The 23,533-nt window shown below is 33.7% G+C and overlaps 1 protein-coding gene and 1 non-coding gene across 4 annotated transcripts in view; both read right to left on the bottom strand.

Moving 5' to 3' along the window:
• LOC113517858 (protein sidekick-1-like) overlaps positions 1 to 23,533 on the bottom strand; it is a 331,792-nt gene that overhangs the window by 27,258 nt on the left and 281,001 nt on the right. For all 3 annotated transcript variants that reach the window (XM_052899423.1, XM_052899426.1, XM_052899424.1), the window contains one exon: positions 6,311 to 6,462. In XM_052899423.1, the coding sequence (XP_052755383.1) occupies positions 6,311 to 6,462 (152 nt within the window). The remainder of the gene's footprint in view (positions 1 to 6,310; positions 6,463 to 23,533) is intronic.
• LOC128201724 (U6 spliceosomal RNA) lies at positions 14,599 to 14,704 on the bottom strand. Its single transcript, XR_008253396.1, has one exon. It is a non-coding gene; the product is annotated as a U6 spliceosomal RNA (small nuclear RNA).

Below are 23,533 nucleotides of genomic sequence, written 5' to 3'. Positions count from 1 at the left end.
GCTTGTTTGCCATTATAAGTTGTACAAAAAAAAAAAAACTATGTGGACAGTATTAAAGAGCACCGCTTCTGCATCTTTCCTGAGCTGCCTCGGAATCCCAACTGTCTGAGGTGTTCTTCCAGACTGGTTGGGATTATTATTGGTTATTTATTTATTTATTATTCTTCGGGCTACGTCGGTCACTCCCATACTTCTGCGGAAATTGTCATTTCTATTACGCAAAGATACTCCGAGCATGGGCTTTTTCCATAGCTCGCTGAGTAACATGAAGATTTTGTATACGGGTGACCTTATATGTATAATAATTTAGCCTGTACTAATTTCGGAATGAAACGAAATATATTTTATTTAAGCTACAAATTAAGTTAACAAAATAAGTAAATAAAAATAAGCAACCGCCATTTTCAATCAACGTTTGAATGTGTGCGTTAAATTTGGTAAAATTAATTGGTTTTCTAGGTTCTGTCTATTTACGTTGCCGACTTTTGAATAATTTGATTAAGTTACCCCATTACATTAACATGAATTACGTTCTAAGTGGTTTTACTAATCCAAACTCAAAGTAACAAATTGACTCTGGGAATTTTAAAGGTCCCTTTTAAAGAAGTTGTAATGCATAGATTGTTATTACGATTTGAGGGCAAAATTGCTCTCTGTTTAAATAGATACAGCTCAAACGTTGCTATTTCTAGCGAATAATCCATACAAGTGGCAACATCATTCTTTGAGCTATGAGCGACGCAGTATAAGTATACTGTGACTTTTATTTCTTTAGACGGTTACCAGTTTCTGTCAAGTGAGCTTGTTCCTATAAAAAGTTTATATTTTCGATTTTTTTTGCCTAAATAAACATTACACTTATTCGTGGATTCGAGAATTTTTATTGATCAATACGAGTATATGAGGTGAAGGGATTGCTAGTAATGCGGACTACCAGTCTCATTGCTAGCAATATACCCCGTCAGGTCGACCTCCACGTGGTCGCTCCTGGAAACCATCATGCTGAATTGCAGGTACATTTATCACGATGGGCTAACTGGCCTACCTTTTCCTTTTTGCCTTTCACCTATCATCCCTCACTGGTGCCCTGCTAGTTTATACCGTTAGTGCAAGCGGGGTTACCATTCCATTACCATCCATTAAAAAAAAATATATATATAAATTTTTGTTTCTTATAAAATGAAATCTAGTTTATTGTTTGATAGTGTCTGGTTTGTTAAAGTTTTAATTAATGGAAAAAAATCTAATTTTTTTTTACAACACGGGGCAAACGAGCATGCGGCTCACCTGATGGTAAGTGACTACCGCCGCCCATGATCATCCACAACACCAGCGGCATTGCAGGTGTGCTGCCGGCCTTTTAAAATGCAATATACTTTTTCTAGAAGATTACGATGTCGTATTATTTTATGTAATTATATATTTAAATTATATTTATTATTTTACTATTTCATGTCTATAGGTATTAAGTCTATTTTCGTCAGCTTGTTTGCCATTCAAAGGTACATGAAAAAGATATATTTATTTTAACAATATTTCCAAATTACATTTGTTACTTGAATTGTAACCAATAATTGAAACAGGCTAAAACGTGTTCAGTAAATTATATTAATCATAAAAATTGGCTTATAATCGACGAAGTTAACAAAACGACAAAAAAGCAGTCGAAACGAGATCGTTTACGTATTATAATCACTTGAAACCGTTAAATTCCAAGAAGACGCCGATACGGAACTTAAAAATAATCCGTCCTAGAAACTAAGATAAAACGTTCACATTTCCCAACAGCGTTGTGCGTTTAATTCGTCAAATTTCTCTAAGGGCCAAAGAATTCGAGCTGAGGAAAAATGCCATGGGCCGCTTAGCCGTTACTTAATTTTATTATTTTAAAGGCTGTAAAGAGACTGTGGACGCTTCATCTTGGTTAATTACAGGGCAGGCTTACGTTGGCTCACTCCAACTCTCTAATTACGTACAAAAACAAAAACCCAACAGAGGCGGGGAATTTATTTTCTAATTTCTCAGTCTTGGGGCCGCTCGAATTAAAAATATAATTCAAACGTTTATTGTTGGTGTAATTTTAATCAAAAAGGCGGCAGCCGCTGTCCAGAGATCGAGTAGTTATTAAATGAAAATATTCACAAATATTCACGGCTGTGAACGTAGATGGAGGAGTCAGTGGCGGCCTGTTGGGACGAACACTCGACGTGCTTGAGGTCATTTGAATTTAACGTAATTATTATTTGAATTCTTAATATAAAGTGTACACTACCAGATTAGACCTTTGGGTTATGTAAATCTATATTATAAATATGGACTTGCCGGCAGCTCACTAACAATACAACAAAAATGTTTGTTATACAAACATTTTTTTTTTGTAATGTAGTCAAATAAATAAATAAATACTGAAGCTATACCATACTATTATAACAGCTAATTAGAAAGTAGTTTAATGTTATATCTACCGGTTTAGGTTACGTATAATTATATCGAGAAAGCTCGACTAGTTTCGGGCTTAATACAAGATCCTTAGTCTTTAGATATTAGGAAGTAGTAATCAAAATACACTACCAGATTATCTTATTAGTAATATAAACTATTATAAGTATTAGCTTGTTTTGAATCTTATAGACTTCAGGTTTTAATCTAAAAAAAGAGTAAAACTAACTAAATTACATAAACAATTTTAGATTTGATATTTGAGATTTTTATAAACAGTCTTCTTTTCATTTAAGAGTTTCCTCTTGTCGGTGCAACTAATTTATGCATCTTCTTCCAGCCAGCTCTATCCCAGGCCATATCCTTTATATCCCTATACGACATGACACCTAGTGTTTCCTTTATCTGTCCCATGTAGTTATTCCTCGGTCTTCCTCTTCCTCTTTTGCCCTCTGCTTTCCTTCTACTATGCTCTTAAAAAAATCGCCATATCGTATAAGGTGGCCCAGCATCTTTGTATGTTATAATCATTATCACCATATCAGCCTTTAACTGTCCACTGCTGAACATAAGCCTCCCCCTTGTAGTTTTGTCAGTAGTTACTACACTTGGCAAGTGTATTGGCAACCGCAGTTAAGCTTTGGAGATGTTTCAAGTAAATTTTGTACGTGATATCCGTAGTATATTCACAGAATCACTACATAGTATAAAACAAAGTCGCTATAGCTGTCTGTCCGTCTCTATGTATGCTTAAATCTTTAAAACTACGCAACGGATTTAGAAGCGATTTTTTTATAATAAATTTAGTGATTCAAGAGGAAGGTTTATATATATAATACATGCATATTATTGTAGAGAAACATTGTTAAATTTAGAGATTTCTAATGTGATGTTGTAAATAAACACACTTTTGCGCTTACATTGCAAATGCTGGCTGAACCCCACGAGATAAATCAAAATAATGTACTACACCTTAAAAAAGGTTAACAAAAAAGTCCGCGATGGTATATCTCTATCTCTTAAGGATAACCCACAATAACCATTTTTTATCCTTTACATTTTACGGGAAAAAGTGGCTTATTTACGAAGTGATTTTAAGCAATACAGGATAAATTTTTATCCAATTATGTACCTTAAATACATTGTTCATTTAATGTAGATCAATATGGCTCTTTATAGCATATAATTTTTATAAATATTTTCGAAGATATTACAGATTTAAAATATAAGGACATAGCGGTTGCGTCGGTACCAGCCGGAGGGGGGGGGGGGGGGGGGGGGGCTAGTATCAGCATTGCACCCGTGCGAAGCCGGGGCGGGTCGTTAGTTAACATTAAATTACACAATACGTTAATTTACATAATAATATGATTAAATGCCGCTTTATATAGCAATATTCCCGTCTTATATGTAATATTGTCACGATGTACTCGTAACGCTAAGCATTACGAGATTTTGCGAAGCAAGTCGTCGAGTGTGCCTACTTATTTTTTCCCATTCACCTGAATGGGATATTTTAGATATGTCCCATAAAATGCAAATGTTTTGCGTCTTTTAAACCATAATATGTTCCCATCATTATATTATCATGATATCAGCCTTTAACTGTTTACTGTAGAACATAAGCCTCCCCCAGTTTTGCCAGTAGTTGCCACGCTTGGCGGGCAGATTGGCAACCGCAGTTAGGCTTTAGAGATGTTTTAGGAGGGACGCTGCTGCCCATCTCTCGCCCTTCCTTAGTCGGCTCTTACGACACAATATGTTTACATATTCTTTATCAAATAGTATTCATTATACATAAATTTTTGAAATGTTTTTTAAAAAATCTATGGGTTATAATTGTTAACAAATATTTTTGACTTCTTTTTATATTTTCAATTGACATCAAAAAGAAAAAGGTTCTCGATTGTGTTTTTTTTTTATGTCTGTTACCTCATAACTGCGTTAGTTTTAAACTGATTTGTAAATTTTTATTTTGTCTGAACATGTGTCTATATATTATTTAGATTGGTAAGTCTATATAGAAATTTTATCATCTGGCTGGTAATTTGTCTGTCAGTAGTTTAATTCTTAAATCAAAATGACTGGTTTATCACAATTGAAGTCATTTGTATATTTATCTCATCATCATCGTTATCATCTCGGCCCGTATCAGTTCACTGCTGAATATAGGACTTCCCACAAACCGCCATAAAAAACAGTCTTGAGCCACTTGCATCCACTGACTCTCTGCAATGCATTTGAGATCGTAATTCCATCTACTGGAAAGTTGTCCTACATTGCGTTTTCCCATATGGGGTAGCCAACTAGCCACTAAAGAACTTTTCTTTCGCATCGGTTGTCGGTTCTTTGAGCTGTGTGACTAGGCCATTGCCTCTTTAGCTTGTTTATATCCTACCATAATTAAATTATGGTTACTACTTGACTGGACACCAACAGTACCGTGATGGTTATTGTTTAAATAATACATTTTATTCTAAATAATTTCATTTACAATGGCAAACAAGCTGACGGCCCACCTGATGGAAAGTGGTAACATAACAGAGTATACTGTTCACTCATGAAACAACTCCCATGCGTTGCCATTCCTTAGAACTCAGGTTTTCTTCTTCTGTACTCTGTAAATTAATTGTCATATCCTACCCTTCAAACCGAAACACAGCCATGCAAACACAACTGCTTCACAATAGAAACACAAATGGGACATAGGTGCCCAAATAAACGACTTTTGTACAAAGTCTCTCTCTGGTTAGTTATTTAACTTAGTTAATTCGGCAAATACGATATTTTTGTAATGGTAAAATGTGTCATTCCCATAGGAAAATACAATAATTTGCTCCACAAATAACATAGCTCGTTTAAAAATCAATAAAATTCATTCATATTTTATAAATAACATAGATATCCAAAAAAAACAAGCGTAAAAACAATTATATTCACCGTGTAGATTTTGTTTTCATAGTGGAATTTATTACAAGCAACTAACATTCGTTTCACCTTTTTTACATTTTTATAAATTCACGCTGAATTATTCTTTTATTTTTACCGTTCCCTTTATTTATCTTTGCGTGATTTATTTAATCATTTTAACGCATATTTCAAAAATAGAATTACTGAGAATGATTTATATATTTTTTTTTTTAATATTTCAATAATTTTAAAAATAAAATATGTTTGCGCTTATATTTTATAGTACAAAAAGATTCGATTCCTGTACAATACTAACGTTTTGTATTTTTGTGTATTTTTGTATTTTTTTTTTTTTATACTGAGAATAGAATAACATGGATATAACAGAGTATACTTATGCCCCTCATGCGTTGCCAAAATATATTTTTTTAATATTTCAAAGAGATTAATGTCGTCAAATGGGACAGAGGTGGAGTTGTATATATATATATATATATATATATATATATATATATATATATATATATATATATATATATATATTTATAAATATTTCAGCCGTTACCTATTCACTGCTGGACATAAGCCTTCTCCATAAGGGGAGCCTTGCTAGTAGTTTAGCAAGTACTTGTTTTAAAAAGGACGCTGCTGCGCTCATCCCTTGCCGTCCCTAAGTCGCCTCTTATGACACCTACGGGAAAGGAAGGGGTGGCCTATTCTATGCCGGGGGTCATACGGCTATATATATATATATATATATATATATATATATATATATATATATATATATATATATATATATAATATATATACATATACATATACACACATATATATTATTAACTGTTTTTATCTTTGATGATTTTTATCTCACCTATTACCCTTCACTGGTGTTCCGCCAGCGTGTACTATCACTTACAGGCTTACTATACCATTATAATCACATAAAAAAAACACTCACTGTCCTATTCCCTATATGCTTAGCTCTGCATCTCAAGATGGCGGCTTGTCCCACGACAGCCGACACGTTTCTCGGTGATACGTCGTCGAAGTACGGTCGTTCGGGCCTCGCGCCCTCACCACCGCCCCCTACACCCGGAAGCACCCCGAGACCTGAAAAGATAAAGACAAATTAGAATTTAAATATCACTAGACAATTTGTACAGCGACATCTAGTCTTAAACTAAGCAAAACTTCTACTAGTGAGTATATTATAATATAACTAATCGAATTAATACTTTTTTTTTATGGAAACGAGTACATGCAACCTACCTATCTTTATTAAATTTGTATATATAAAAGTGAGTTTTGTTTATTTGTTACCTTAACTATATCCCCTATATGGGATGAAGAAAGATATAGGTCCCTTAATAAACTCAGTAAATATACCTCGGTCACGCGAATGAAGACGTGGCAGTATACTAGTTAATATTATAAATTTTAATGTAATGAATATCGATTTAATTTACGTGTAATTAGATTGAGAAAGCTCAACTAGTTTTGGGATCAATTCATGATCCTTATTCATGAGCAGCTGTGACGTATATAATGTGTACTTACGAAAGTTCTAACAATAAAATATTATATTACCAGAGGAAGACTTTATACAAAAGTCATTTGCTGTCCCATTCGTGTTTCTACCGTGAAGCAGTTGTGTTTGCATGACTGTGTTTCGATTTGAAAGGTGGGGTATGGTAGTGAATTTACAGGGTACAGAGGAATAACACCTGAGTCCTCAGGAATGGCAACGCATGGGGAGTATTATAGGTGAAACAGTGTACTCTGTTATGTCCATGGTACTGCTCATGTCTATAAGCGACGGTTACCACTTTCCATCAGGTGGACCGTCAGCTTGTTTGCCATTCTAAGTTGTATAAAAAAATGTGTAAATTTGTAAGCATGGATACATATTTGTTACTTTTTCATGCAATAATACGAAATACTTGACGAGTGTTTCCAAAGATATATCTACTAGTTGACCAAGGGTAATGTCTGACTAGCATAGCAAATGTTCAATCCTTTGTTAAATTAACTAACAGTGAGTTTTTCCGTCTCTAATGAAGTAGTTAAGGATGTCGTAAGGTGCTAATGGGCGGTACTTAACGGAAACGAGTTAAGGCATTAAACTAATACCATTTACCATTAGTTTTTTTTTTTTTTGTTATATGGCTACATATATTTTATTTAACCCAATAATTTTATAAATGTAAAATGTATATATATTTTTTTATATTTTTAAACTATAAAATACTAATTGTTAGGTTCAATCGCGAAAGTATAATACGAAATCAATAAAAAATAATAATCATAATCGGTTCGCAATCAGTGAAGATATTGTTGAATTCAGATACAATACGAAATGAAAATTTTCTCCATTTTTTAATAACATCATTTTTATTTAAACATCAATATTAAAAAAAAATGTTTAAATACCTGTGCCCTAGTCCCATTCTGCCATCAAACATATACACAGCGTATATTGGTAAAGTATTTGTATGATTAAAGGATTAGAAATTATAGTAAAATTATACGGTATGGAGACGAAAACAAAGTTATTCTCAGAAATCAAAACAAGGGCGTCTCAGTATATTTTATGATGTTCAGATGTCCACGGGGCTGTTCGTGTCTATAGACAACGGTTGCCGCTTTCCTTTATATGAGCCATTAGCATTTTTTTATACCACAAAGGTGGCAAACAAGCATACAGCCAGTTTGATGGTAAACGGTCACTGTAGCCTATAGGCGCTTACAACACTAGGGATATCACATGCGCGTTGCCGACCCTGAAGAAACCTTAATAAAGCTTACAAGCGCATGCTATTCTAAAATGCATATAAAAATACAACTAAAAAGAATAAAATACATACAAAGTGCAGCAGATATTTACATGTGGCATAAAAAAAGCAACGTATCATTATCATAGTGTCCCGGCGTCGGTGCGCGTCGTTAGTTTCCGGTGAGTCACGCCGAACCGGAAATAAGAAACGCCCGCCCTCTACGGACTAAATACTGACAATCTATGGTTGGGCCATTATATTTATTGTATATTATATCTAGTGCATTTTTTTATGCAACTTAAAATGGCAAACAAGCTGACGTTCCACTTGATGGAAAGTCGTAGCTATTGCCTGTAGACATGAACTTTGTCTATACCCTTTATGCGTTGCCATTCCTGAGAACTAAGGTATTATGCCTCTGTATCTTGTAATTTCTTTGCTATATTCCTACCCTCCAAACCACAACACAGCCATGTAAACTTTATAAGGTTATAATGAAATTTAATGAAAAGTTGTTAAAATTATCACAAATACAGTCTCTAGGGGGGAAAGGGATTGTTAGCAATGGAGTTTGACATTGCTAGTAATATGCCCTATCAGGTCGACCTCCACGTGGTTCCCCCTGGAAACCATCGTGAACAATTCTTGTTGTATTTGTCACGATGGGCTAACTGACCTGCTTCATCCTCATTCATCATTTATTATTATATTTGTTTGCGTGTATTTTCATTGAATGCTATTAATATAAACAATACAACCATATTGTTTCGCTCTGTTACCTAATCGCTCAACCAACGTAGAAATTCACACCATGCAATATCGTAGATAAACAAAACTACATCAGCAATAAACTTAATTTGAACAGACTGTATTTATAAATAGGCTAAAATGAGTTTGGAACCAGAGGGAGACTTTGTACAAAAGCCGTGTGCTTGGGCACCTCTGTCCCATTCGTGTTTCAACCGGAAAACAGTTGTTTGCATGGCTATGTTTTAGTTTGAAGGGATATGGCGTGAATTTACAGGGTACAGAGATTGCTTAGCAATAAGACCGCCTTTTGTACTACACTATACGTATTGAAAATTGTTTTAACAAATCATGTTATGTTGGTGCAATAAAGTGTTAAATAAATAAATAAAAATAAATAACATCTGAGTCCTCAGGAATGGCAACGCATAGGGGGTATCATGGGCGAAACAGTATACTCTGTTATGTCCATGGTACTACTCATGTCTATAGGCGATGGATACCACTTTCCATCGGATGGGCTGTCAGCTTGTTAGCCATTCTAAGTTGTATAAAATATAGTTAAATCGCTCGTTTAGTGTCCACAAGTAATAAGTTCGCGGTGCACCGCAGAAATGGAAGTGACACCGGTGGCGTCTCTTTGTGCCGCGCGGCGTGAAGGTTGAATCTTTTGTCTGCGTATTCTTTTGCTCTTCTTGAGAGCTGTGTCAATTTCAGTGTTTCGTGTAGTACAGTTCATAATAAAGCACGGTTTTGAATGTACAATATGTACTTTGATATTGCATACTTTTTGCATCAGACTTCGAAACGGAGAATGTTTTGTAATTTGGCTGTTTTATTTTTGTATGTCTCGTAATACCTTCAGTATGGATCGATCAATGCAACGTGAGTGCAGAGAAGAGTGTATAATACTAAGGGTATTTTATGTACATATGACTACACTAACAATCCGCCCTTGCTTCGTACGAGTTAGTCAGCTAGCACTAGTGTTTATAGGCATTATTTTATATTTTTAATCATATTATTATAATTTTTATAGGCATCTTTAATTTACTGAAATTAGTATTAAGCCCGTACTGTATATTATTATATGTTACTCGCTGATAATATATAGGCTTGCTACCTACCATGTTGTATTCTAGGGGCACCAGTGAGAGATGATAGGTGAAGATGAAAGCAGGCCAGTTGGAGCATCATGATGAATCAGACAATAATTAACCTAACCTTAAATTAGGGGTAATCGTGTAAAGATCAACCTAATAGGGCATAAATAACGATGGGTGCTAGCAATGGTTACTAACATCCTCGTTACTAACAATCCTTTCTCCCTTGTAACGTATTAGGTATTTATGTATATTATAACGGTAACAGTCGGCAAATACCCTTAACTACAGTTGTGAATTGTACTCTAATGGGAGGGAAGGACGTGTTACTATTGGAGATTAGTGACCACATTGTCAAAAATATACCCCGTCAGGATTTTTTTTATACAACTTAGAATGGCAAACAAGCTGTCGGCCCACCTGATGGGAAGTGGTAACCGTCGCCTAGAGACATGAGCAGTATCATGGACATAACAGAGTATACTGTTTCGCACATAATACCTCCCATGCGTTGCTATTTCTGGGGACTCAGGTGTTATTCCTCTGTACCTTGTAAATTCACGCCCTTCAAACCCTTCAAACCGAAACACAGCTATGCACACACAACTGCTTCACGGTTGAAACACGAATGTGACAGAGGTACCCAAGCAATCGACTTTCTTCAGCCCTCCCTGGAAACCATCATAGTTAATACCAAATTAATCACAATGAACTAACTGACTTATTTTTATCTTCACCAATCATCACTCATTGATGTTCTACCTATGTATACGGATTGTACTGAGTTACTATTCCATTTTTATCATTGAAATAAAAACTATGCTTAGATAGGGCAGTCAGTATTTATTTGCATTATGCTAATAATAGAAATGCCACACAGAAATGTTAATGCGGCCGTTATGAAATTGGTTAATAGCATATTTTGTGTTTAAAACAGGATTGTGAATTGTCAGGGGGGGGGGGCGGCGGGGGCGGCGTTCGTGTCAGTTGCAACGCTTGGCAGCATGACAACATGGAGTTGCAATCACGCGAACCGAATATAGCTACTAGCTACGTGATATAATGTAATGAGGTTTCTGATTTATTGGATTGTAAAAATTGTAAATATTTATGGAAATTTTCATACGGAATAAATTTTTTGAACATTTCTTTCTACGTAGGATTACATTAAAACCGACTCCCAGCAGCAGTATTATCCAGAAGTGGATAGTAATAGTGGTATATAAAAAATGAGCGGCAACAAACAAAAATATCTCTGTTTTCATATCACGATGAATCTGTTTTAATTCTATTTATACTATTATATGTATATGTAAAGAAATGATAATTCTTAAGCTTATATGTAGACGCACAGTGCGTCTACATTGATAAATCGCTAATTATCTTATATATATATATATATATATATATATATATATATATATATATATATATATATATATAAGATAATGTATAGTTACCACCAAAAAATCAATCTGTCTTTATTCAAATAGACTTTTTTTTTCTACAACTTAGAATGGCAAAAAAGCTGACGGCGCACCTGATGGAAACTGGTAACCGTCGCCTATAAACATGAGCAGTACCATGGACATAACAGAGTGTACTGTTTCGCCCATGATACGCCCATGATACGTTACCATTCCTGAGGACTCATGTGTTATTCCTCTGTACCCTGTAAATTTACGCCATATCCCACGCTTCAAGCCGAAGCACAGCCATGCAAACACAACTGCCTCACGGTTGAAACACGAAATTTGTTCACAATCTCTTTTTTTCTCTCTCAAATCATTTTTAAAATTATCTCAAGTCGTACAAAAACAAAAAGTTACCCTGTCAAATGAATTTACAATAACTGTTTGCTTTTCATTTTAAAATTTTTATCTTATAAAGGAAACTTATTTTGAAATGCTTTTTAACGACTACAGGAAACTATATAGCTGCTATTGGAAAGCGTCGACTCACGATAGCACTTCGAAAGTACAGTATCTGCTCGTATACCGTCCGGTGCTGTTCGACGTAACTAACTATTCTCCGCCAGTACGCGTTTCAGTCAACTATTATTTTCACTCGATATAGAACGTTATCGCTTTTGTGTTACATACAGAATTACTCTATAACTTGTTTTAAATTAAGTACCTACATTTTCTTAACTTTAAAATGTTTCAACAAAATGTTATACTATTTTTACTTGTAAAGAATATATATATATATATGTAACGCCGTGTAGGTCCCGGCATAGAATGGACCACCCCTTCCATTCTAGTGGGCGTCGTAAGAGGCGACTAAGGGAGCATAGTTAATGTTATAACCAGGTACACTTGTGCTATCTGAGGGTCCGCCTTTATGGTAAGAGTTAAGAATATTTGTAGTGGACATGCATGAAACTACAGAAAGCATATATATATATATATATATATAAGTGGCGAGCTTAATGCCACATGGCATTTTCTACCAGCTAACCATTACGTAAAAATAGAAAGCGTATGAAGGGTAGATGTAGTAAAAAATATGTGACATAATTAATTATAGTAACTTATATTTTATATATATATATATATATATATATATATATATATATATATATATATATATATATATATACACACAAGAATATATATTAGAATAATATAGAAATAGGTCAAGATTGATCATATAGAAAAAAGAAATATCTTTCGTAAATTCTAAAATTCGATAATATTATTTAAATCACCGTCCTAGTTACTAAATACTAAAATGCATTATTTTTATTATTCAAAATAACTGTAATTAAGCATATGACCTGACTGATGAGAAGGGACTGCCTTAGCTCAAAACGTTTGCAATTTTAGAAGCACATAACTCGCAGGATGCAAACTCCTACGACAGATCTCGAGCCACTAAGATAATGTCTCTTTTTAAATGTTTCTTTTGAACTTGGCAAAAAGAAAATTAACTACGTACATAAACTGCGTTCACTTTGGACTTTACCGTTAATATTCTGGCAAGATAATGAGACGTTATAATCGTCAGACCATGAGATGGGCTTAGTATAACGCTCAGGCTCGAAAATATTATCTACCCTTGATTTAAATTTCTAAAAATAGCAAAAAGACCTTCAAACTGGCTTATACGAATTAGACAAGTTCGAAAATGGATGAATCAACCGGAGGGAGACTTTGTACAAAAGTCAATTGCTTAGATACCTCTGTCCCATTCGTGTTTCAACCGTGAAGCAGTTGTGTTTGCATGACTGTGTTTCGGTTTGAAGGGTGGGATATAGCGTGAATTTACTGGGTACAGAGGAATAACACCTGAGTCCTCAGGAATGGCAACGCATGGGGGGTATCATGGGTGAAAGAGTATACTTTGTTATGTCCATGGTATTGCTCATGTCTATATGGTAGGCGACGGTTACCACTTTCCATCAGGTGGGCCGTCAGCTTGTTTGCCATTCTAAATTGTATAAAAAAAATGTAATGTTAAAGAAAAAAATCTTTTGGTAATGGGTTCTTCAGATTTTTACCTATAATACTTAATTATTATTATTTCAGCCGTAAACTGTCCACTGCTGGACATAAGCCTTCCCCATAAAGGGAGTTTTGCCCGTAGTTGACACGCTTGGCAGGCGGGTTGGCAACCGCAGTTAGGCATTTAAAGATGTTTTAAGAGGGATGCTGATACCCACCCTCGCCCTCCCTTAGTCGCCTCTTACGACGCCCACGGGAAAAGAAGAGCCATTCTATACCGGGACCACACGGCGATTACTTACAATATAAAATGGGGCCATTTCAAAAAGTGTGCCTACATACATTTATAAGGCCAGCATCGCAATAAGCAAACTACTATCGAATTGCAGATGTTCATGGGCGACGATTGCCGCTTTCCATCAGGTGGACCGTCTGCTCAGTTTGCCTCTCTAACAATAAAAAAATGGATTCTTTTTGTTTATCCCTCAAGGGAGTAGTTGTAACGATAAGGTATCTTTAATTAAGTCATAGTTTAATAACATAGTTAATTTCAACGTCTCATTACTGGGCAAGAGGAACCCTCATAAGGTTTGGTTATTTCTTGGTTTTCCTACTTTATAGTAACGTCTTGTGCTTTTTACAGCATGTCGGGCATAAAAAAACTTAATAACACAGAGTTTTTTTACTCTATTATATCTATGGAGAATGTTTATATGTGGAGAAGAAGAGAATACGTGTGGAGAAGGCTATACTCGATGTTTTTTTGCGTGATAGAATCCGAAGTGAGGATATTCGCAGAAGAAGCAAAGTCACCAACATAGCCCGAAGGATCTGCAAACTGAAGTGGTAATAAGCTTATTACATAGCTCGAAAAACTGACAACTGATGGGGAAGAAAGGTACTTAAGTGGCAACCCCGTACAAGCAAACGCAGTGTAGGATAATCACTTACAGATAGAGAGTCGACCTCAAATGCATTACAGTACAGAGAATGCAGGTGCTTCGAGTTTCGAGTTCGTTTCCTATTGTAGTCTATGATGGGAGGCCTATATTCAGTAGTGGAGAGTTAAAGGCTGGTAAAATGATAATGATAATTTCTAAAAGTATGTATTAATATTGTATTTATACAATACCAAATGTGAATGTGAATAGGACTCTATTTTCCGCGCTTAGTCAAACAAATGTGGAACGCTTCACGATTTTGCGTGTCATCCTTGCGCAGGGCCATGCTAATCTTCTCTGTCTCGTTCCAATTTTAGTATATGTATTGCCGAAGAAAGTACGATATACATTTCGTATAATTTCAATAAATACTTTTAATTTTAAGAATTTACACAAAATTTTGATAAAACTCTGTGTAGTTACTTACAATTTTATTTTTTATTTATTTATTTAACACTTCATTGCACCAACATTACAGGGTTTGTTGAAGAATTTTCGATAAGTATAGTGTAGTACAAAAGGTGATCTTATTGCTAAGCAATCTCTTCCAGATAACGTTTGAGTAGAAAAATTAAAAAAATAAATAGGTTTTATCATAATTATTATATTAATGTATTACATTAGCTTTAGCTAGATATGTCTGCCCACATATTTCATAGCCCAAATTTATTTTATATTCAAATAAAACGGTGTATTTAATTAAGTTTACACTCTAAACCATTAAGATGTTACACTGGAATTTCATATTGGCCACTTCATTAATAATAAAACACTGAAAGGAGTAAGTACGAGCTTTCGACGGACAACCTTGTCGTTATGATGGTTACACATCGACGTGAGCACGTTGCATACTTGTAAACTTGTAAAATTATATTTTATATTCTAAAACAAATTTTATAAAGTCTGTTATATAAGATTAAATTTTGTGTTTGATTAAATTTTAATTAATATTTTTTACATTATTATATGTTTACAGCTTTAACAAATGACCAGTGATTTTGTAATTGTATTGAAATGTAATTTTTTTTTTAATCACAGTATGTATTTCGTCTTATATTTTTTATATAAATGAAAATAGCCAATAACCTGATTTTTTTTAAAATATTTAATTTAGAACAGCAAACAAGATGATGGCCCACCTGATAGAAAATGGTAACCGTTCTCTGTGGACAGTACCATGGTCAAAACATAGTATATTGTTTCACCCATGATACACCCCATGCGTTGCCATTCCTGGAGACTAAGGTGTTATGCCTCTGTACCCTGTAAATTCACTGCCACAACCCCCCCTTAACAAACAGACATAACTGCTTCTAGATATACAAAAAAAGCAAAATACATAAAAGAAGTAACAATTGATTCCTTCCATTACCTACCATTAAAGAATAGAGGTTTATATGCAGACGTCATATTTTATATTGCATTATGATCAATGATATATAGCTTTTTACGAATGTATAGAATAAAGAGAAGTGTTATATATTATCACACTAAAATAACATCCTATTAATATTTAGGAATGACTCTGTATAAAAAAATATAAAATTAATTTGAGAAGGTGTCGTTACGTTAAGTGAGAATATAACATAACCGTGTACCAATTTTACGTAAAAAAGTATCAAATATCCATCTATGCATCCATCCTTACAATATTTCGCTTATAATATTAATAGAATTATATTTAATATTATATAAATACTAATTTATTCAATAATAATAGTAATAATAACATAATTATCAAAATCTCCAATAGAAAAACTATCTTTCTAGTCTCAACAAAAATTAAATGATGCGACATTGCTTTCCTGACTTCCACTTCTTCCCAATTCCGTGCAACTTGTTACTCCAGCAAGAATGAAAAATATTTATAAGATTTCATTAAACAACAATAACGATGCCTGCATACCGAATATTTAAAAATTCACTTTCAAATCTGCGAACGCTCCGGTGTGGCGGCACATTATGAAAATGAATATTTACAAGTCGGTAAGTCCAAAACAGTCAACTTGCAGCATTAACATTCATAAAATGTTATTATACTATAGCATTCTTTAACGAAAGGTCTTCATAAATCATTCCGCAACGTATTGTGTCGAGTGCTGAGTGTTTCCTGAATTTATTTAAATACATTAACACCTTTGAATGTTGTTCTACAGTTCGTTAATGAGATATTAATGGTGGAATTTTTAATTCCTCCAATGTATAGTGATGATTGATCAACTCTTAACAAACGGAATGGCTACTGAAAGGGTTTTTATTTCTTATGCGACTGTTGAAGAAAAGAGGGGTACTGTTAATGATGTGCGTTTGCGTTTTGATGATGAACGGATGATGATGATGATGATGATGAATAAATACACCTAGTATTTGAAGCGTTGATGTAATATAAATTTGATGTAATGCGCTGAAGTTTGTTTTGCAAGTAAGTTACAATTTGAAACCTGAAAGGTCATGTAAATTTCTCCTGCGTTATGACTGGCGTTCTCGCGATGTCGTGATGAGCGGCTCTTGTGACTGGTTGATGTTGTGTGTGATCTATTAATAACTTAGAAGTCGTCCATTGGTTTTATCGCTGAAACCGCTTAGTGAATAATATTCATGGCATATTGTTAATGCTTTAACAGGTACTGTTTTTAGATATGAGACGGAACCACACATCTGTTAACATCTTAGCCATCAACCTTTGGAATGCACTGCCTATTGATATCAAAAAGTCCCTAACAAAATTTTCCTTCAAAAAGTCCCTTCGTGAACATTAATTTATTACAACAATGAAAAGCTTTAGTCTGTTATATAATTAGTTATTATTTATATAGTTTGTAATTTAGTATATACGATGTATGGTTATTTATATATGTATTGTATGTGATTTATGTGTGTATATTTTTTTATAAGTATATTATTATATATGTTTGTATGTTTATTTATCATAAATTGTTATCTCTTAAAATATTTATTTAATTTGCTATTTTCTTAAATCTGCGCATCTGTGCGTGTGTGTCCGCCATTTGCTCTCTCTGTTTGGCGTGGCGGTTGACTGGTAGAGAATGCCATCAGGCATTAAGTCTGCCCTGTAGACATTTTTCAATGTGTGCAAAAGTATAAATAAATAAATAAATATAATGTAAGTACATGTATATGAATCATGGCGCGACATATATATTTGAATATATATTTATATATATTCGAATTTTTATAAATGTCTTTAATTTGCACTAAAATGTAATTTATTTAAACTTTAATGCACAATAAAATTCTATGTACATTTGACAGACTTAACATCGAATGGTATACTCTACCAACCAACCATTTAATCCTATACTTTTTGTTAGATACTTATTTTTTTTATAAATCAGGGGCAAAAAAGCATGCAATTCACCTACTGGTAAATATCTATCACCTTCATGAGTAAGTACCTTATCAAATGTCACTGTCCTTAAAAATATCTTACTTACTGTCTTTATTTATCTTTATTGTTATTTTTCCTATGATCTTCGTCTCTTTCACTCTTGTGCTGTTTTCTAATATTTTTTTTATTATAGCACGATATGTGACCACACCTATACTATACTAATGTTAGCGGAATTAAATAAAATAATTTGATAGCGGAATTAAACATAATAATTTCATAGTGGAATTAAACAAAATAATTCTAATCAAATAACCAATGCCTCTCCTCCCATTATTATCATTTTAAGCCGAGTATTGCACAAGGCGTTCGACAATTTCACTATTTGCGCAAATGCATGAACTCCGACATGTGCCATTCATTAGCAGTCTAAACGCCAACAGTAATCCATCCTATAAAAACCTAAGTCCTGACATACGCTCCGCAATACAGATGAACACATAAAAACAACGGTTTCCCCCGGCAAGCGGTTTCGCGGATGCAACGTGACATGAATACCTTGGTTCTCCCCAAAACGAATGCTTTCATTGAAATTTCGACTTTACACAACACGTAATAGAGTACCTGTGATGTATTCCCCTAATGCCATAGAACAGGATTGCTGTATTGAAAATAAGAATCTAACGCGCCACAGATGGGCCAAGGGTCGAGTTTGTTTTGATTTTATTGCGTTCATTTCTTTTTAGGACTTCAAAGATAACTTTTAGGGTATGGGTGTTAAATGATCATAAAATGACTATTTCATTGTCTGATACGATGCAACAATGAGTGGAATTGTCACATCCAAAGGTCGAAGGTCCACGACAATTGTGTATGAATTCAAATACAACGCCTCGTACAATTTGAATTTATAGTCATGTAGATTACTTATTTCGGTTGTTTCTTTTACTACCTACTCCAATACGTTCTCTTAACTTGTACAATAGAGATATTAAATAATATAATGAGAATCATTGATGTTTTTAGTAGTAGCCTTTTACCAGACTTTGTACAAAAGTCGTTTGCTTGAGCTGTCCCATTCGTGTTTCTACCGTGAAGCAGTTGTGTTTGTATGGCTGTGTTTCGGTTTGAAGGGTGGGATGTGGCAGTGAATTTACAGGGTACAGAAGAATAACACCTGAGTAATCATGACTGGCAATGTATTGGGTATATCATGGGCGAAACAGTATACTCTGTTATGTTCATGGTACTGTTCATGTCTATAAGCGACGGTTTTACGTCATGAAACCGATACAAATATATGAAGTTCCAATAATAAAAAAAATTAAAAAAAAGTTTCTCAAATCGTAAGAAAGATTAATATGTGATCAATACGGGAGTAAATACCATCAATTCAAAATGGATACAGAAGTCGAGAAAATATCAGTTAATAAATACAAAAAAATACAAGCAACTTAAGCACCTCTGTTTGAAGTCGCTTAAGATTGTACAAAAACTTACTTTCCACTTTTAAAGTCCAAGCAGCAAACAAGCTAACTTTTAAACGACATTTTGATCGCGTCGCGAAATTCTAAAACCAAATTGGCCCCTAACCGAAACAGGTCGCTGGATATTTTCAGCGTGAAAAATAAAAAGCAACAGATATGAAAATCGTAGGTAGTTCCAGTGAAAAGTCCCTGGGTAGCGCATATTACTACATTCATTTGAGCGCCCGCGTCGAGAGCTGAAAGGAAAAAGGCAATTCCGTTACACGCTGACTTTGCCTCGGGCTCGAGTGTAAGATAATGAAAAACACGGGGACTTATACCACACGTACCCGCTGCGGTTATATTCTATTAAATCGTGTGTGAGTTCATCGTTCCAAATGCGAACTATTAAGGAATAAATTGCCCTTTCTGTTTCTAATCCTAAAGAATCTAGAACTCAAATCGATAGTGAATAAGTATTATTTAAGTTAGCGCTTTCTATCTTAAACCTTAACATCATTTTTTATTCAGAGAGGTACCATTAAGGTAACGTAGATAGGTTTTTCAAGATTTAAAATAATAAAAAAATCGGCACCATTTTAAAAATCTTACTGGTGTTTAATCATGAGCCGCTAGATGGCGTTGTTTATTATTCTTTACATTGTATGTATACCGTATTAGATGTCGTCGCTGTTGCACTGAACTGAACGAACGCAACTGAATAAATACACGTGACTATAAAAAAAAATGCAACGTATTTAAACTATTAATACTTGGCGACGCGCGAGTGATGCATCTTTTATTGAAAATTATAAGAGACTATAATCTATACTATTAACTGCAACCATATTCTTGATAGCGAATATAATATAAAAAATATTACCTTTATGTAATATACAAACGTTTCTTGTGTTCAAATTTGATCGCAATCAAATATCATTCAAGAAACAGTAGGCAATTGAAATAAAATATATTAACAGATATTGAATTATACAGAAATAAAGTCAGACTTATAAATTTTATTTCACCATCTGAAACCTGGTCTATATTCCTTAAAAATTCGAAACATATTTAAAATCTCGTTTCGAATTTAATTCCTCTTAAGCGAGATCATAGTCGAGCTTGAGATTTTTTTTTGTGATAATAAGATTTTCTTACAAAATGATTCACTGATACCGATTTGGTAACATTTAAAGAGTTTTTTTTTACGGTTTAAGTGGGATATAGCGTGAATTTACTGGGTACAGAGGAATAACACTTGAGTCCTCAGGAATGGGAAAGCATGGCGAAACAATATACTCTGTCATATCCATGGTACTGCTCATGTCTATAGGCGACGGTTACCACTTTCCATCAGGTGGGCCGTCAGCTTGTTTACCATTCTAAGTGGTATAAAATAAAAGTTTTTTTTTAAATTATTATTACAAAGTACAAATTAACCTATGAATGGCATAATATTACTCCGTGGGTACACCCCAAAATGTTTTCTTTAAAAGTGAGAAATTTAGATTTTCCATGCGCCTATACGTGTTCCAAGCACACGATAACAAAAGTCATTAAATATAATGGTACTATGCCCAATATACGACTACTGTATACGAGTACTTAATAGTATTATAAATGTAAAAATAAATGAGTTTGTTTGTTACTCATAACTTTTTTTTAGCACTTTTTAATATTTAGAGAAAGACAGTCTGTATATATATGCTGCTTCATATCCGTTAATCATATATATACCGGTGACAATATTATATATATATATATATATATATATATATATATATATATATATATATATATATATATATATATATATACTAACACATATATGATATATAGTATATTATACACGAATTTGGAAATAATATAAAGCACTTAAAATGATGCAAATTAAATAAAAAAAAAAAAATCGTGTACGCTTTTTTGAAAGACGGTTTAGTCATAGTCTACATAATGGCATCAGAAGCGCGTTCCAGAGTCGTGAAGAATTTAGGAGAAAAGAGTTTGAAGCGTAACCAGTACGATGTACCAGTAATTTAGATAGAAAAAAAAACATTAAATAATTTTATTATAGTAATAAATGTATATTTAAAAGTAGGGTTAGGATTCAAATAGGTGCCTCTCTTATTCGAGTAGAAGTATTTTTTGATACGTAAAATGGCTGACGAGCTAATAGATGGAAAATGGCAATCAGATACGAATGATTATTGTTATGATTATTGTTTCTACCGTGAACCAGTTGTGTTTGCATGGCTGTGTTTCGGTTTGAAGGATGGGATAATTTTATGGCGTAAATTTACTGGGTACAGAGGAATAACATCTGAGTCCTCAGGAATGACAACGCATGGGGGGTATCATGGGCGAAACAGTATACTCTGTTATGTCCATGGTACTGCTCATGTTTATAGGCGACGGTTACCACTTTCCATCAGGTGGGCCGTCAGCTTGTTTGCCATTCTAAGTTGTTTAAAAAAAAACTGTTCAATAATATAAAAACTACATCTGAAAATATCCCATTAATAACCATCAAGAGATTCTGTTTGCTTTTATAAATGATAAAAATAAAGTAATAAACAAAATGAGACCCGTTTTTATGCGTCGGGAGTTAAAATTAAATAATAATTTATTATCTCGCTGTACTCGAGTTAAAATGTACGAACCATTTACAGAAATAAAATATCATTGCTTTTAATTATTGAGACAATGAAAAGAGAAAACGTTTTACTTGTTAAAACCTCGCGTGTTATGCTATCAAACTTGTCAGTTAATTTTGAATTGAGACGTTTAACTGAAATAGTATTTAATTCTTTATAATTGGCGTTCAACTTCTATCTAGAGATATAGGTTAACTTTGAAATATAACGTCTTTTATTGTGAAACTTTGTCACAAAATATCGCTCGGTGGAACTGTAACGTATGATTTGAAAATACCACTTATTTTTTGTTTGTCGGACCTTCTCTTTGACGTTAGTCGTATTTTCTAGCAAGTTATAGGTATTAATATGATTTGTTAGGTCTTAGTACCAATTATTTTATAATATATATACTATTTGCTTTACAAAGTAGCGAAATCATAAAAGTTTTAACCATAAAAAAAGAATAATTAAAAAACTAAAAAAAGAAATACCAGAGGGAGAATTTGTACAAAAGTCATTTGCTTGAGTACCTCTGTCCTATTCGTGTTTCTACCGTGAGGCAGTTGTGTTTGCATGGCTGTGTTTCGGTTTGAAAGGTGGGATATGGCAGTGAATTTACAGGGTACAGAGGAATAACACCTGAGTCCTCAGGAATGGCAACGCATGGGGGTATCATGGGCGAAACAGTATACTCTATTATGTCCATCGTACAGCTCATGTCTATAGGCGACGGTTGCCACTTTCCATCAGGTGGCCCGACAGCTTGTATACCATTCTAAGTTGAATAAAAAAAGTTACTTTTGAATTATACATCGAAAAATCTTACTAATATAATAGTATTCTAACTTAATAATATCTCCATATTTAAGAAAAAATATGTAATTTCAGCTTACACTGTAAGTACTCTTATTTAGTCCAAGTACTTCAGTGAACGATGTTTTCTGAAATACATGTAATGTCAAAAGGTTAATAAATGTTTTTCCATTTTAGTATTTCTATATGAAATACCTAATAAATGAAAGGAAATTAATTTATTCTGGAAGGATATAGCTGATATTTGTATATTTTTCTATTCTATTCTAATAAATAGAAGTCAAAACTATGATTTTCAGATTTTGTGTCTATGCCTATGTATGTCTATAAAAACTATATACAAAATCGAATGCGCTTTTTATAGGTGTATTTCTAAAAGCCTAACTTACCAACTTAAAAATAAAAAGGTAGTATATTTATGATTTTCTAAATTTATATTAATTTTTATTCGATATCAATTCGACGACAAAAATACAGGGAGTTCATAAATTTTTTTGTATATGTATATAGACATAGCATATTTATCTTAAAACATCTCCAAAAGCTAACTGTAGGTGCTAATCCACTTGCCAAGCGTGGCAACTATTGGCAAAACCCCTCAAGTGGGAGGGTTATGTTCAGCAATGGACAATTAAAGGCTGAAATGTTGATGATTATATTTATATTTATAAAAACTATGTAAATAAAGATTTTAAATATGTATCACTCGCGTATTTGATGTATGTTACATATATAAATATATAAAGTATAGATTAGAAGGATAAGCTGAAGTTACAATGGGCTGGTCATATAGCTCGAGGAACTGACAACTGATGGAGAAGAAAGATTCTTTAGTTGCGACTCCGTACGGGCAAACGCAGTGTAGGACGACTTCTCCGCTAGATGGAGTGACGACCTCAAATGCAT

This window comes from Galleria mellonella, unplaced genomic scaffold, assembly GCF_026898425.1.
Source record: "Galleria mellonella isolate WM207_F2 unplaced genomic scaffold, CSIRO_AGI_GalMel_v1 utg570, whole genome shotgun sequence".
NCBI lineage: Eukaryota > Metazoa > Arthropoda > Insecta > Lepidoptera > Pyralidae > Galleria > Galleria mellonella.
The sequence above is the reverse complement of the archived record's forward strand: the minus strand, read 5'-3'. Positions and strand labels throughout refer to the sequence as shown.